Source organism: Balaenoptera acutorostrata, chromosome 8 (assembly GCF_949987535.1).
Source record: "Balaenoptera acutorostrata chromosome 8, mBalAcu1.1, whole genome shotgun sequence".
NCBI lineage: Eukaryota > Metazoa > Chordata > Mammalia > Artiodactyla > Balaenopteridae > Balaenoptera > Balaenoptera acutorostrata.
Window position 1 is genome coordinate 81,973,812 of NC_080071.1, and position 15,751 is coordinate 81,989,562.

Consider the following 15,751-nt stretch of genomic DNA (forward strand, 5'->3'; position numbering starts at 1 on the left):
ACATTAATTGATAGACTTTGAGGTTTCAGCAAGCTGGTTGGGCTTGGGATGCAGAAAAAGAGGGAGCTGGACCGGAAGCAAGTGTTTAGAATATATTGTGGATGGAAATGAAATACAGACTGGGGGAACATTATATCACTCCATTAGGCAAAGTCTGGAAAGAACCAGTCAAAACCCTCATTTCCACGCATTTCTCTCTTCAGATTTTTTTATCAAGGACAAATAAGTATTGGGTTGGCCAAAACGTTCATTCGGTTAGTGAACACATTGTTCAATAAAGTTCTTCGTGAAAATGAAAATGTGTCTTTTATTTTTACTTAAAATTGAACGAACTTTTTGGCCAACCCAATACTTATAAGACTAGACATCAGTCCCTTCTCTACGCTGCAACTACAGTGATCTTTTAAAAGTCTTAATATTTTTTTTTGGTCTATCGCTGTAAAAAACATTCAATTGCTTTCCCTTGCTCTTAGAATTTACAATGAAGCCCTTGCCCCAAGGAGACCTTGTTTATCTGACCCAGCTCTATCTCTCCACCTCACTTGGTACCTCCCTCCTCTTCCTCTCTCTGCTGTAGCTGGGCAGACCTTCTTTCTCTCTTCCAGCTTGTGTGTGCATTGAACAGTTAGTTTTCCCGGGCTGCAAAACTCATCGAGCCCATCCTCAGCCTCCCCTTTGTCACTTGTTGAATCACTATTCAATCCAGATTTCTTGACTGCTCTACTAGGAATATGAGCTGTTAGACCCTTTCACTATACTCCACCATCTCTCCTTGTTTTTATCAGAGCTCAAATACTGACTGTATTAGTTCATGTAATTGTTTTCTCTCTTTCTTAGAGTAGGAGCCCCATGTGAGTAGATGTCATGGTGTTTTAGTTCACTGTCCTATTCTCTTACTGTCAGCAGTGCCTGGCATACAAGATGTTTACACAGGTGGAGTGAGGCATGTACATTCTATCATTAATTGAATACAATAAGGAAAAAATATATAGTTTTCTTCACTGGCCATTTATTTTTTCAAAGCAATCCAAAAAAATATTTTCGAGTGAACTGCTCAAACCAGTCTTAGAAAATGCACTTTCTTGGTTTTTCTGACTTGTTTCAGTGTTACTGATAAATATCTCTTGATACCTATGGTTTGGATTATACGGTATGCTGCAGGAGTATTAATCCAATCTACTTCCCATCTGAAAACTACTGTGAACTTCTTTATAATTTGTATGTTGATGTGTCACAGAAGCTGAGTTGTTTGTAATTTACACTATTTAGATTGACAATTGATTTCTCCCAAATCTCATCATATGAATTTCCTGTTTCTACAATCTTCGCATTTCTAAAAAGAAAGTTATTGATTCTTTTTAAATAAGGTAAATAATTCTCCTTATACGAATCCAAACAAAAGGAAACCAAACAAAACAAAGCCTCACTGCTGTGGCTGTTTGTTCAGAGAGACCCAAGTTCAAATCCTGATTCCTCCAATTGTCTACCACCAACTGGCCTTGGGGAGTTTATTTACCAAGAGGACCGACCCTCATTTTTCCTTAGCAGTAAAGGAAATCATCATACCTGCCTGGGAAGGATTGATAATATTATTTGTAAAGAGTCTAGTGCAGCCTCTGACCTATTGTAGGCACTGATTACATAGAAGCTTAATTCAAAATGCTGTTGCTGGTGTTATAAGACATTGTTTGTAACTGGCATTCCTGCCTTTCCAGTAGTGACTAGGAACCATTCACTTTCCTTTTTACTGACAAGGGAAAACATTGAGGGTATTATCTGTATTTTTTTATACCAAGACCCTTATTTTCTTCTAATCAAGTGTTAAGAAAAAAAATTGGATTCTGAGATTACTGATGATCCTAAACAAATCATTGGTGCTTTTTAAGAGCTCACTTTCTCTTATTTATTTTATAGTTTACTGTGCTTTGTTTGGAAGAGGAATTATTAAACTACAAAAATCACCTTCAAGAATGTAAAACACTGAAATATAAAGTGGAAATAAATATTTTAGAACAGATATAATGGTATTATTGAAACCTCATGAACTATTTTGCTTTTAATAGGAACTTTAGTATCATAGAGGTATAAAATTTTAGACTTAGAAGGATACTTAGAAATAATTTATTTCAAATCTATAATTTTATCTGAGAAAACCAAGGCTCAAGAGAGTTGTTTTACTGAACTGACCTGAGAATGGCTTCCAGATCATCTCAACCCCATTCCACAATGGTTTACTGCTTTGATAGTTCTCAGAAAAATATTTTAATTTATTTAGAAATTTTTTCTAAATATATCTATTTATATCTAAATTATTTTTATGTTGAAGAAATGGTCAATATTTTCTTTGTGAATATTTAAAAAATAATCTTATTTTTTAAATTATTTCTTAGAGATTTTGTTCTTTGCTACTCTTTTGGATGAAAAACTATTTGGAAAAAAATTGGATGACATCTTCATTCAAATTAATATCAATAAAATATATAAGCTATTTGAATGATGATTTCAGATGCTCATCCACTTGTACATTCAGCACATACTTACTGAAGCCATAGTGTTTAAAATATCTATTGCATACTCAATAAAGATGTATTTATCAGTTTTGTAAAGTGTTTTTATTATAACTAGAGCTAAGAGAGAAGCATTGCTTGCTGAATTCCTTTACCATATTTGGCAATTGAACTTACCTCTCTGTCCTTCTTTTATCTGTCAGTATGCCAATACAAATGTTGTCCTCATTAGAAACTCAAGGATTTTATATTTATTTATTTACTTATTTATTTATTTATTTATTTATTATTATTATTTTTTGGCCGTGCCATGTGGTACTTGCAGGATCTTATTTCCCCAACCAGGGATTGCACCCGGGCACCAGCAATGAAAGCGCTGAGTCCTAACCACTGAGCCATCAGGGAATTACCAAGGATTTTATATTTAGAATATATTTTACAGGAGAGAAAATGAGAAATACTATCTATTGAAATCTGTAGTAGTGTAGTCCAACTGCTATAGCAAACAACTCCACAACCTCAGTGGCTTAATAGATTACAACTTACATCTTGTTCATGTCACAGGCCACCATATATGTCACAGACATGTGACAACGAATTAATGGGCTCAGTGGAAAATAGGCTATTCTCCCCCTTAGTTATTGGGGATTTTCCATCTGATGGCTTTTCCAGCATCTAGGACCTCAGAAAATCCCAACCAGCGGGAGGGGGATGCAAGAGGATGAGGTCTTGTGGGAAGTTTTAGGACCAAACTTGGAGGTGGCATACATCACTTCCACTCACATTCTAATGGCCAGAAATCAGTTGCATGGCTCTCCCTGACTGCAAGGAATACTGGGAAGTATGATTTTTCTAGATGCTCAGAGAGAACAAACAAAGTTTGGTCAGCATCTAACTAGTCTTTGCCCACAGGTCCTCTTGGTTTCTGCCTTACGAGAACAAACAAAAATATAGATTGCGTTCTTTGAGAAAATTGTCTCTCATCACCCTGCAATACTAGAATTTCTTAAAGAAAGTGTTACTAAAATATGTCAACATTTGAGCTATGCCTGATGGCTTCAGTGAAGGTTTTTTAGGTAGAGAAAATCTCTTGAAAAAAGCAAGTAGTTAAATCATGTGGACATTTGGTTGAGAGTTTTTGAAGACCAAACATGGCCTTTAAAATTCTATTTATTTTTCTGTCCTGTGAATAAGCGTCATCCTTTGCAACCATGAAAAAATAACTTTTGAATATAAGTCAGCATGTGAGTTCCTATGTCTTAGGGTGAGAGTTACCTGCTGGATGGTGGTCAGGAAACCTTTGTCAGGTTCTTACTAATTGTCGTTTTTGCGACCTTGAGCAAGTTGTGTAAAAGCTCTGAGCTGTTTTTAAATGTGTCAAATGATTAGGATTCTTTGCAAAGTCTATCCTACTCCCATGTGCTTCATCTGTTTTATTATTTTATTAAATAATATACCTCATCTATTTTATTAAAACCAAGGTTTTACTTTATTTGCCTTCTTAACACAAACCTGGATTTTCTTTCTGATTTTCTTTAAAACCATAGAATCTCTAGATACCTGAGCTATTGTTCTTTCTCTGTATATATTTGAAGAGAAGGCATCCCTTAGATGTTGGAATTGACATAACTGACCCCAAATGACACAGTTCACATGAAGGAAGCAATCATAAAAAATTTAAAAATTGCCCCTGCTCCCTGGTGCCCTTTCATTGTGCAGTCAGAGGAGCCTTTGCCCTCTTTTCTCTGGGGACTCGGGAGGTGGAATAATGGAAGTGCAAGGGGAGGACCCCAGCGCCCACCAGGACTCGTAGGTAAGCCATGTCCGGCTGTCTGGCTCTGATCAGCTCTAGACACCGCAGTTTTAAAAGACACCATCCCATGCAATTATTGCCCAGACCAGGGTGACCAGGAGAGCGAGAGTTCTAGATTTGTATTCTGAAGATGACATGACCAAAGGGAGACAGACTCCCTCACTCTGGATTCTAAAGGGTGTTTACTTAAAAACAGAATTAGACTAGTTCTCTGAGTAGTTCCAGAAACAGGATGACCAACAACCAACAAATAGTGGTGCTTGGAGGGAGGCCAACTCGAGCACAGTGTAAAAGCTTTCCAGCAATTAAATATGCTCTCAGTTGTGTCCAGCTTTCCCATGAGATGGGAACTCCCCCTTCCTGGGGCTACCCTCCCAAAGGCAGGCGGACCATCAGCAATTACATACACTCACACCTTGCTTTCGATGAGCTGCTGTGACTGGGATTTCCGAGGTCTCTTTCAGCTCTAATACCCATCTGATAACGCAATTTAGCGCAGTGCCTTCATTAGAGTTCAAATGTGTTGTCTTTTCTGCCTAATTAATCTGCCTTGCTCGCCTTTCATTATTTCCATGGTTCAGCAGTTGGAGTAGAATAGAGAGACTTTGATCTTGATGATTATACCGATATGAGGGGACAATTCTGAAGCATTCTTTATATCCATAGGAAGCTCGAATTCTCATCAGCAACATGAGCTTTGGTCCCCATATTGCCAGGCACAATTAAGTCCATATTTTGTAACCAAGGGACCCCTATGTGAAAGTGTGAAATTTTTAGTACAACAGCAGTCACAAACCACAAATATAAAAGCCTCTTGTCTAAAAGTCATCCTTTTAAATATTGCAAAAAAAAAAGAAGAAAGGAGAATGCAGTCTTATGTCCCCCAAGAAAACAGTGTTACTGCTCATATTTCCAAATAATACTAATTTTCCCAGGTAGATCACTTGTTTTCTGGTCTGTCATTCGCAAGTCAATTAGAAACATGTATGGGTTAACAAAAAAATAATTTTGGCTACAGTAATTAGCTTATGTTTGTCAGTGAGGGTTATTGGTTCATGCCATGGCCCATGTGCTGGGTGAGATTGGAAAGGTTGGAGGGGAGGCTGTGAGTCATGGCCTAAGATAAGGTTACATCCAGGGATAAAAGCTAATAAGCTCACTGTCCTGAGTGAAGAAGCAGGGATGTTGCATTCATTCAGTTGATTTTCACTGATATCAGGTATTAAGTACCAACATGAAAGATGAAGTCTTTAGTCTTAAGAAGCTCATGGTCTGGTGGGGAGACCAGACATATAAATCAGTAATTACATGACCTTTCCAGCCAAAAAATAAAGAACAACTTTGGAGAGAGGATAAAACATTTTTAATCGGTTGTAGTTCCCCAGACAGCCATATGTAACGGTCCATCACTGCAAATTGTTTTCTTTGTCTCTAGAATTTGAGAGTGATTTTTAGGTCCTGGAGATTTATGTGTCCTTAGTACTGTTTCATTGTTGAGAGAGTGAATGTTGATGAGGAAGAGTGAATCAAAGACTCTGGGAAAGTCAATATCTGGTGGGCAGCAGATCTGATGGTGAAAGCCATGACACCCACCTGGGGAGCCAAGTGATTGTAGGTGGCCCAGGGCAGGAACGGAGAGAGAGAGGAATGAGTTAGAAGCTGGAGAGACAAATACAGACTCACAGACAGCATAAGCAGCAGGAAATGGGAAAACTTTGAGAAGGGACTTCACAGCATGAAGTGTGATGTATTGGCATCCTGTAGAGAATATGTTGGTCATAAAAAGATGACTCCTGGTCTCTTATCCTTACTTATCCATCTTCAACCGAAACACTGTAAAAAGTTTAAGACAGTGATATGTAAAATGCACAATATGAAAGACAAATGCAATACAATAATATATGCTTTTCTCATAGCAAGATCAGATTTCAATGTGAGAATCAGATTTTACATCAATAGTCAACACGCCATGGTAGAGGATGAGCAACTTCTTCGTAGTTGGCTCAGTGCTACATACTGGGGCTTAACTGTGAACATTGAAAGAACTTAGTTTCCACGTAAAAATGTACCATGGTCGCTTCCATGTCGTGGCTATTGTAAGTAGTGCTGATTCACTTTGTTATACAGCAGAAACTAACACAACATTGTAAAGCAATTATACTCCAATAAAAATGTTTAAAAAGAAAAACGTACCATGGTACCTAAGATTGATCTTGTTCAGGAAAGTTTGTTACTAAAATCAATTTTTGTTTTCAACAGGCTTTAGGAAAACATTGAGATATATGGATATGGATAAACACATCCTTATTCCTCTGAATAGATTTCTCTGAGCTTTCAATATGTCTTATTGTATGAATTTCTTAGTTTAATTGTCCACTTTCCATTGGTCTCTTTTCAACAGCTATTTTAAAGTTTTTTGTATTTATTTTAATTAGAAAATGCATTTTGTAGGAAGCTCTTCTTGAATATCCACGGGATACCTGGTTGATTCTCCAATAAAATGCTCAATAATACATTTATGATTTTCTTACAGATTTTTCAGCTCTGCCTTCTCTTTAGGTTGTGAAGGTACATGGGCACAAGTCTGAATAGCATGATTTCTGCAAACCTTTTGTTCAGGTTTCTCTAAATATACCTGCCAAAATTCACTGAAGGCTAACCTTTGGGACTTGAAAACAAAGAAAAAGAAAAAAAAAAAAAAAAAAAAAAGACTCCTTTTTGTTCCCAAAGCTGTATTGGACTTTTATTTAGTTGAGATTTGAGACCTAAATGACACTCCCCTGGTGTGTGTATGCGAGTAATTTGAATGAGAACAAAGAAACTGAGGTTGGTGGGGAGACTTTGACACCCTCAGCCTTTCATATTTAAAATAGTGTCCAAACCTGCAGGAACAGTATTGGACCCAGTGTTAAATTAGAGCATTTTTTTAGTTTGGTTAATTGCAATACCAGTGGTAGAAGACTCTGTGTGTGTGTGTGTGTGTGTGTGTGTGTGTGTGTGTGTGTGTGAGAGAGAGAGAGAGAGAGAGAGAAGAAAAAAATTGCAACTGCTTAATGATGGCAGTGGGAATAAAACATAGAGGTCGATAATAAGGCAAACATCCCAACGGCTAGTTTAAAATCTGGAAGAGAACGTGAGGTGAAACAGATGGGTCATTAGGTTCTGATGCTGTGACATTTGGAAGCCAGAGCTACATTTTCTTTGAAACTGTGAATAAACAGCTTGGAAATAGTCTAGAATGTTCTTTTCGGATACTGGTTTTATTCCATTTGACTCAGGGCACAGAAAAGTAAGTGTTGGTTAAATTGTCTTGCTATAATTATTTGCTGGAATGTATTAGTTTAAAATATTTTGACTTATATTTGATTTCAGTATAACTGGGACTTCAGCTTATATACAGGTCCAGGGATCTTTCTGAGACTGTTCTTATGGGACTACCCTCCTGGTTTAAGTTCTGTCTCATAGAACGATATTTTTGACATGTGTTTACACAACTGCATAGCACCTGGGAGCTGGAAGGAACCATAGCGATGTGGAAATAAATGGAGAGCAAACAAATGAGAACACGCAGGGCTATTTCATCAGGTCTTGCCATAGCAACTCGGTCACCCACCACATTTGGCAGAGACTCAAGGCAGGGAGAAGAGTGGGAAAGCTTTATAGTGGGACAAAGGGAAGGCTTCAGTTACACCCCCAGTGGAGGCTGTTGGCATAGGGAAGCTATAGACAGCCTAACTAGAAGCAGGACATCCTATGTCGTTGGTCAGGGGAACATATTTGACTTTCTCTGGTTGGTCCTATGCTAAAAGCAGGGTCCAAAACTAGGGAAGCTGTCAGTTTTTAATCAAATCCTGGCTGCTTTGGGCCAGTTGTTATACAGGTTATTGTTTGCTAGAGATAGTGGTCTGAATTTCTACAAGTCTGAATTATAGATTGTAGGTTGGCTTTCTGGGCTGGTTATTGTAGATAATCAGCTAGAATTCTATTTTTCTATGTGGTCTGGCAATTTTCTATCTGTATCTTCAGTCTCTCAGTGATTATCCAAAACAAATGTAGAAAGAATAAATAAATTCATAAACGACAAATTGCTACAATTTTTTAAATGAATGCTACTTTTTGCATGTGGGGCCCTGTTTTGTTTTTAAAATATTTTAAAATGTAGGATATTATTAGATCCTTCAAATTAAATTGGGAAAGTTAGGCAGGGCTGGTATTATCTCCATTTTGTAGTTAAGCAAAATGAAGCTCCAAGTGGAGACACCAAGGGCTCAATGTCATGGGCCACCAGCCATATGGCCACAATGGCCAAGGCTCCCAGCTGGGCCTCTCAGATCCCTCACCCAGCTGCTTACTATATTATAAACTATTCTATCTCTGCCCCACAGATTCAGATAATAGGGAACCACAGTGTGACATCTGGCTTATCACACTGCTTGAAGATGATGAGTGTTTGAACTTACATGCAAAGAAAACAAAATACAGATTCTCTGAACCATTTCTGTAATTTTTCACTATGGTCTTTCTCAAAGATCTTTATTTGAATTAAACTTTCAACCTGGTGAATTTTACAACTTGTGATATTTACGTAACCAGATTTTTGAAAATACTATTAGCTCTGTGCCACTTCAGTACATTTGTAACACTGGCTTGATCCTCTTGTTCCATTAAGAATGTTGCCTTTTCTACACACATCAGAAAAATGCCAGAGGAGTTGGGAAAACTACTCCATAAATGAATTGGTTAAATACCTACTGAGCAATATGCTAAGAGCTAGAGGCACCAAGTGGAGAAAAAAGCAAAAATCAAAACTCAGACCCTGCCTTTAAATAACTCCGGGTCTTTTAAGAAGAGCTGGTACACAGAAAAATGATACAAGACAATGTCAGTGTAGAGATGACTTTATCCCAACATGGGCTGGATATATGGGATGGGGAGGCTTCAAGGATACTTAAATTGAGTAACCTTGACTGAGGAAAGAGTTTCCCAATTAAAGGACAGGATGTAAGGGTATTCAGAGCAGGTGATATAGGAGATGGTAGCTGTAGAATCCAGTGTTGTTTTTGTTGGAAGTTTTTGTTGGAAGTGGAGTGGAGAAAGGGAAGCTACAGCCAATTTATTGATATTTCTTGAATACAACGTTCAGGTAGGAAGTAAAAAAGTTAGAGAGGCAGGGAAGAGTGAGATGGTGGAGAATCTTGTGGGTTGTAAGGAGCTTAGACATACTTCTGTGGGTAACAGTGGGCTTCTGGAAGGATTTTAGTCAGGGTTACATTAAGAACAGATTTACATTTTTTTGTTTTTGTCTTTAAACACTTATCTATGTGCATTACAGAATGGCTATCGCATCAGTTCTCTGAAATAACATCGTTCTGAATGTAGTAAGTGGGTATCACTCCTAAACCATCTTTATTTACTACATGTGCTTTTTTTAAAAAATTAGGAAGTGATTTTATTTAAAAATTGTTTCCCATTGGCTATTTTTTTTAAAATTGAAGTATAGTTGATTTACAATGTTGTGTTAGTTTTAGGTGTATAGCAAAGTGATATATATATATATATATATATATATATATATATATATATATATATTCTTTTTCAGATTCTTTTCCCTAATAGGTTATTACAAAATATTAAGTAAAGTTCCCTGTGCTGTACAGTAGGTCCTTGTTGGTTACCTATTTTATATACAGTAGTGTGCATCTGTTAATCCCAAACTACATATGCTTTTAAACACTTCTGTACATGTCTTAAGAATGGCTATCGCATCTAGTCCCTGAAAAAAACACTGGATCAGATTTTCATTTTAAACAGATCACTTTGGCAGTATACGGAGCTTGTATTTTGGGGAGTCAAGGACAGAGTCAAGGAGGCAGGTTGCAGTAATTCAGGGTGATGATTAGAGCTTGAACCAGAACAGTTGAGGTAGACATGATACAAAGTGCAACAGAAGGGAAAACAAGATATTCAGAAATAAAATCTGTAGAATTTGCAGACTGATGGATTTGGAGGGTAGCAGTTAAAGAAAGAAACAGATACGTTTCTAGCTTGGATGTTTGGCAGGACAGAAGGAACCATTAGTTGAGTAAGAAATGGTGTCAGTACAGTATGTGAATGTTAAATTTGTGTTATCTAAGGGGCATCCAGATGGATTCATCCAGTAGGCAGTTGGATAAATGAGTCTACAGCTCAGGAGAATGGTCCAGACTTCTGATAAACTATTCAGAAATCACTAGCCATCACACAATTGCTAGTTGGATCCTGGAGGATGAAATCACAGAAAGAATATATGTAGAATGAAAACAGTGGCTAAGCTAGAACCCTGGGGACCACCAACATGTAAGGGACTCTTGGAGGAAGGAAAGGTATGAATGACACAGAAATGGTGTTAGAGAGCACACCACAGGAAGATGGCCCATCAGTGAAGCCAAGAAAATTGAAGATATCAATAAGAGAGTAATCAAAGAGTAATCAAATGGCTTAAAAATGTCTTCTTAAGTAGCCAACTAAAAGGCACTAGATGATTTTAGCAAAAGCACTTTTAGTAGAGTAGTTGGGCTAAATTCATGTCACAGTGGGTAACAGAATGAAGAGAAGATGAGAAAGTAAAGAGAGGGAGTGTAAAGTGCTCCTTATGAAGTTTCCTTGAAGATTAGCACAAGGGAAGAGTTACTAAAGAATACTGAATATTCACTGAGGTTCTCTACTTCCGAACAGATCATTATTTTCTGCTGATAATAACCTGCACAGCTCAGAAAAAAGACCCATGTGATCTGTCCCTGTTTTATTTAAATGTAGTCTTCAACACAAGTCTAAGTTTCCAAAAATATATTAAAAATATTTTAGAAAATCATTCTTTAATGTTTAAGGAATCTGGGAAGGATTTGACTCTTGTTTAACAGAATATAATTCTGGTTAATACACAGAATCAACAGAGGAGCTGAAAGTTCGGAGCCACCGCACGGAACCAATACCAAAGTTGGACAGCAAAGAGAGAGGACATCATGGGGCATCTTCCTCCAGAGAGCCGATCAAAGCTCAGGAATGGGACGGAACACCTGGGCCACCTGTGGTCACCAGTAGACTGGGAAGATGCTCTGTGAGCCCCACCTTGCTAGCAGGAAACCACAGCTCAGGTAAGAAAGATAATGTTCTCCTGGACGGTAAGTCCTCGGGTGTCTAGAAACTGCTTTCATGCAATTATCACTTAGAAAACCATAACCACAGATATCTCTGTCTCTACTCATAGAGACAGCGTAAGTAGCCCTGCACACAAAAGGAGGTAACAGTATGTGGTACGCTACAGGGAACGTTCTTCACATGGATGATAGAGAAGTGAATGGTGCTTTTCGGAGCTGTGTAGTGCAGCAGCCCTGACAACTCCAACTGTCTTGCACTAAATTTCTTAAAAAAAAAAAAATCCTCGGGGCTCATCTAAAGCAGTTTTCATTTATAAAGTTGAAGTAATTTAGAGTTTATGCCTCCTTTGCTTCAAAAAAGTTCTAGACAACTGGGAAAAAATGAATAGGAAGTAAAATTGAGGATAAAAATGTAGCAAAGATGATCTGAAGGCAGTAGAGAAAGTAAATATTATGAGACGTTTGATGTATCAATAATAAGCTGAAGACAGTAACTGGTCATTGGGCAAGGTACTAAGTTTCCCTGTAGGTCAAAAGAGCTGGAAAATGATAATCTAACACACCTTTAGATTCACAAGTTGAAATTAAAATCTGTGATGCAATTTTGCATTGTTAATAGATAAATATTATTAAACATCAATTTTTTTAAATTTTTTTAAAATTAATTAATTATTTATTTATTTTTAGTTATGGCTATGTTGGGTCTTCGTTTCTGTGCAAGGGCTTTCTCTAGCTGCGGCAAGCGGGGGCCACTCTTCATCGCGGTGCGCGGGCCTCTCACTATCGTGGCCTCCCTTGTTGCGGAGCACAGGCTCCAGACGCACAGGCTCAGTAATTGTGGCTCACGGGCCTAGTTGCTCCGCGGCATGTGGGATCCTCCCAGACCAGGGCTCGAACCCGTGTCCCCTGCATTGGCAAGCAGATTCTCAACCACTTCGCCACCAGGGAAGCCGTAAACATCAATTTTTAAAAGGCAGAATATGTGTGCTTTGAACTGATTGATCTATATGGTGGACTCAGAGAGCTGTCAATTGAAATAAACAGCAAATAATCAAGCAACCGCCTGTAGTTTTCAGATTTCTATTCCTTAAGAGTGTTAGGGCTCTGAAGAAAAGACCAATTCTTTAATGTTTTTTCAACTCTGATATTCATCTTGGAAAGCAATTAGCGTGAGTTTAGCCTGTGGTCTCTCTGACAGTCACGCACAAGTTAAAACTGGAACAGGGGGGCTTCCCTGGTGGCGCAGTGGTTAAGAATCTGCCTGCCAATGCAGGGGACATGGGTTCAAGCCCTGGTCTGGGAAGATCCCACATGCCGCGCAGCAACTAAGCCCGTGAGCCACAACTACTGGGCCTGCACTCTAGAGCCCGCGAGCCACAACTACTGAGCCCACGTGCCACAACTACTGAAGCTCACGTGCCTAGAACCCATGCTCCGCAACAAGAGAAGCCACCGCAATGAGAAGCCCGTGCACCGCAACTAGAGAGAAAGCCTGCGCGCAGCAATGAAGACCCAACACAGCCAAAAAACAAAAACAAAAACAAAAAAAACTGGAACAGGATGAATGATCTCTCTAATGGGGAAGGGATGTTTCTAGAACAATAACCCAGGCAGAGGTAGGGCAACAGCTTCCCCAGACTGAAAATGTAACTAAAAGCTTTGGTGATGCAGCCATATCATGTATCATATGGGTAATCAACAGCGTGAGTTCAGCTCTCAGAGAAGGAACATTATGTGAATTTAGCAAAACTCTAAAAATATATTTTTGATAGTAAAGTATAAATATCTATAGGTATATGAGAAGAAGATATCTGTACATTTTGTCAGAAAGAAAAAAAAACCATAGGGAACAAATAGCATTTTGTAGAAATAAAAAAAGCCACTCCCAAAGAAGGTTGACATCACTATTCAGTTGGGAATTGTGATTTGTTTTAGGTTTGTTAGTAGTATATTTTTAATGATTATCTAAGTTTGTACCAGTTCTATCCAAAAAAACCATGAATAGTATCTGCTCCTGTCGTGACCACAGGTATTTTATAAGATCCCGAAGCATTAGCTGAGTGTTTATTACGTAAAATAGCCACTGTTCTAGGATCTGTGAGTACAGTGATGAGTAAGGCATCCTCATATTTGGGGACTCAAAGGCAAGTGCAAGACAGATGAATGGATCATTGCAATAGAATGTGTTATATACAAATAATATGCAGCACAGAGGAGAACTTAATTTTTCTTGGGAGGGTGTGATTTCAGGAAAAACAATCAGGGGCTTTTGGTGGATAGAAAAAGTAATCATTGCTTGAGGAGGTAACATTTTGAGCTAGAGCTTGAACCATCAAGAGCTGCTCACCTGGAGGACACAGAAGAAATAAGTCAGCCTTCTAAAAGAAAATCTAAAACACTATGGGATGGAACCTTTGCTGTGAAGGGTTGGGGAAGGTTGAAGAAGCTGCAAAGTAGGGTGGGACCAGATAACAAGAATCCTGAAGGGCCTTGTGCATTAAACAGAAATGCTTTCAGTCACAGAGTACCAATTAACAGTGGTTAAAGTAATACTGGCTTCTGTTAACTCTCCATAGTGCTGGGTCTGGAGGTAGGCAGTTGCAGGGGTCTTGTAACTGTTTAGTGATATCATTGAGGACCCAGGAACTTTCTGTCCTTCTGACTCTTCTCTTCTGCTACTCTTGATGGTTGTATTTGTGATCACAAGCTGAGGAGACATTTCTGGGCATCATGCCCCTTCAGACTCTCTCTTTGATCTACTTGGCCAGATCTGGGAAACATCCTCTAGGTCAAACACTGAGTGAAGAGGAATGGGATTTCCATGGGCTTATAGAGGGCCTTTCTTTCCCTTGAATCAAGGGAACTCTGCCTTATACCTGGAAATGAAATCAACAGCCTATTTGCAGGGATGGGGAGGGAGTGTTGCATAAGCAATGGACAGTTATCTGCCCCATCATGGTTAGGTTTTGAACATTATGTGGTGGACTTTTGTAGTCATTGGAATATTTTTAAGATAGATATAATATAATTCAGTTTTCATCATGAAAGATCCAATGGTAACTCCAAGGCTTCAAGCATGGGTGACTGGGAGACCATTTACTCAGAGATAGTCAGCATTGTTAATGAGTCCAAGCTTTTACTGCTCACTGCATGACAGACCAATAAATTGAGAGACGAGGTGTTGGGGCAAGGAATAGTGACTTTATTTGTAAAACCAGCAGACCCAGAAGATGGTGGACTAGTGTTCCAAAGAACCATCTTTCCTGAGTTAGAATTCCAGCTTTTTTTATACTAAAAGGGGAGGGGGTGTGGCTGCTTGTTGCAGACTTCTTGGTGCCGGAATCCTTTGTTCTTGCAGCTGTGCAGGTAGGTCTGGTAACAATGTTCCTATAATCCTCCAACAAGACAAATGTTATTTTCTGTTCTGCAACTTTTTACCTTTGTATGAGTGGAAAAGTGTTATCAGAGCCTTGAGAATGGGCTATTTTATTCCAATTTTGAGGGGAAGAGGAGAAAAGGCAAAATATTTGTTACATTGGTAGTTTTAATTTTTCTAAAAAGAAAGAGGCTAAAATGTGCCAATTCTATACTAGAAAATGGCATAGTTCCACTAACAAAAAAAGGTAGAATATTGATATTTGAATATAAAGTTCACTCACCTTTGGGGTTTTAAACAAATGGTGTACTCCTTAAAGAATAATCCTCGGGGCTTCCCTGGTGGCACAGTGGTTGGGAATCTGCCTGCCAATGCAGGGGACACGGGTTCGAGCCCTGGTCTGGGAAGATCCCACATGCCGCAGAGCAACTAAGCCCGTGAGCCACAACTGCTGAGCCTGCGCGTCTGGAGCCTGTGCTCCGCAACAAGAGAGGCCGCGATAGTGAGAGGCCCGCGCACCGCGATGAAGAGCGGCCCCCACTTGCCTCAACTAGAGAAAGCCCTCGCATAGAAATGAAGACCCAACACAGCCATAAATTAATAAATTAAATAAATAAATAAAATAAAATTTAAAAAAAGAATTATCCTCATTAGTGAGATGGCCTTTGTGTAGACTAGGCAAATAACTTTGTGAAGAGAGCATTTTGGACTTGCTTTTTTGGAACAAAAGAGAGTGAGTCACTATTTATTCTTTATCCCTCTTCTCTTCACACTTCATTATTGTTCCCTTGACACGGGGCCACTGGACTATGAAATTCCCTTCCTACACTACACTAGAACTGCGACCGATAACCCTCTTGCCTAAACAAGGAGGTACTCAGCTCCACACCTAATGCTCAAGATATAAGAAGGTTCCACC

General features: G+C 38.8%; 1 protein-coding gene across 2 annotated transcripts in view; it reads left to right on the forward strand.

Moving 5' to 3' along the window:
• NYAP2 (neuronal tyrosine-phosphorylated phosphoinositide-3-kinase adaptor 2) overlaps positions 1-15,751 on the forward strand; it is a 165,853-nt gene that overhangs the window by 82,300 nt on the left and 67,802 nt on the right. For both annotated transcript variants that reach the window (XM_057551589.1, XM_057551590.1), the window contains exon 4: positions 11,244-11,453. In XM_057551589.1, coding sequence (XP_057407572.1) covers positions 11,244-11,453 — 210 coding nt within the window. The remainder of the gene's footprint in view (positions 1-11,243; positions 11,454-15,751) is intronic.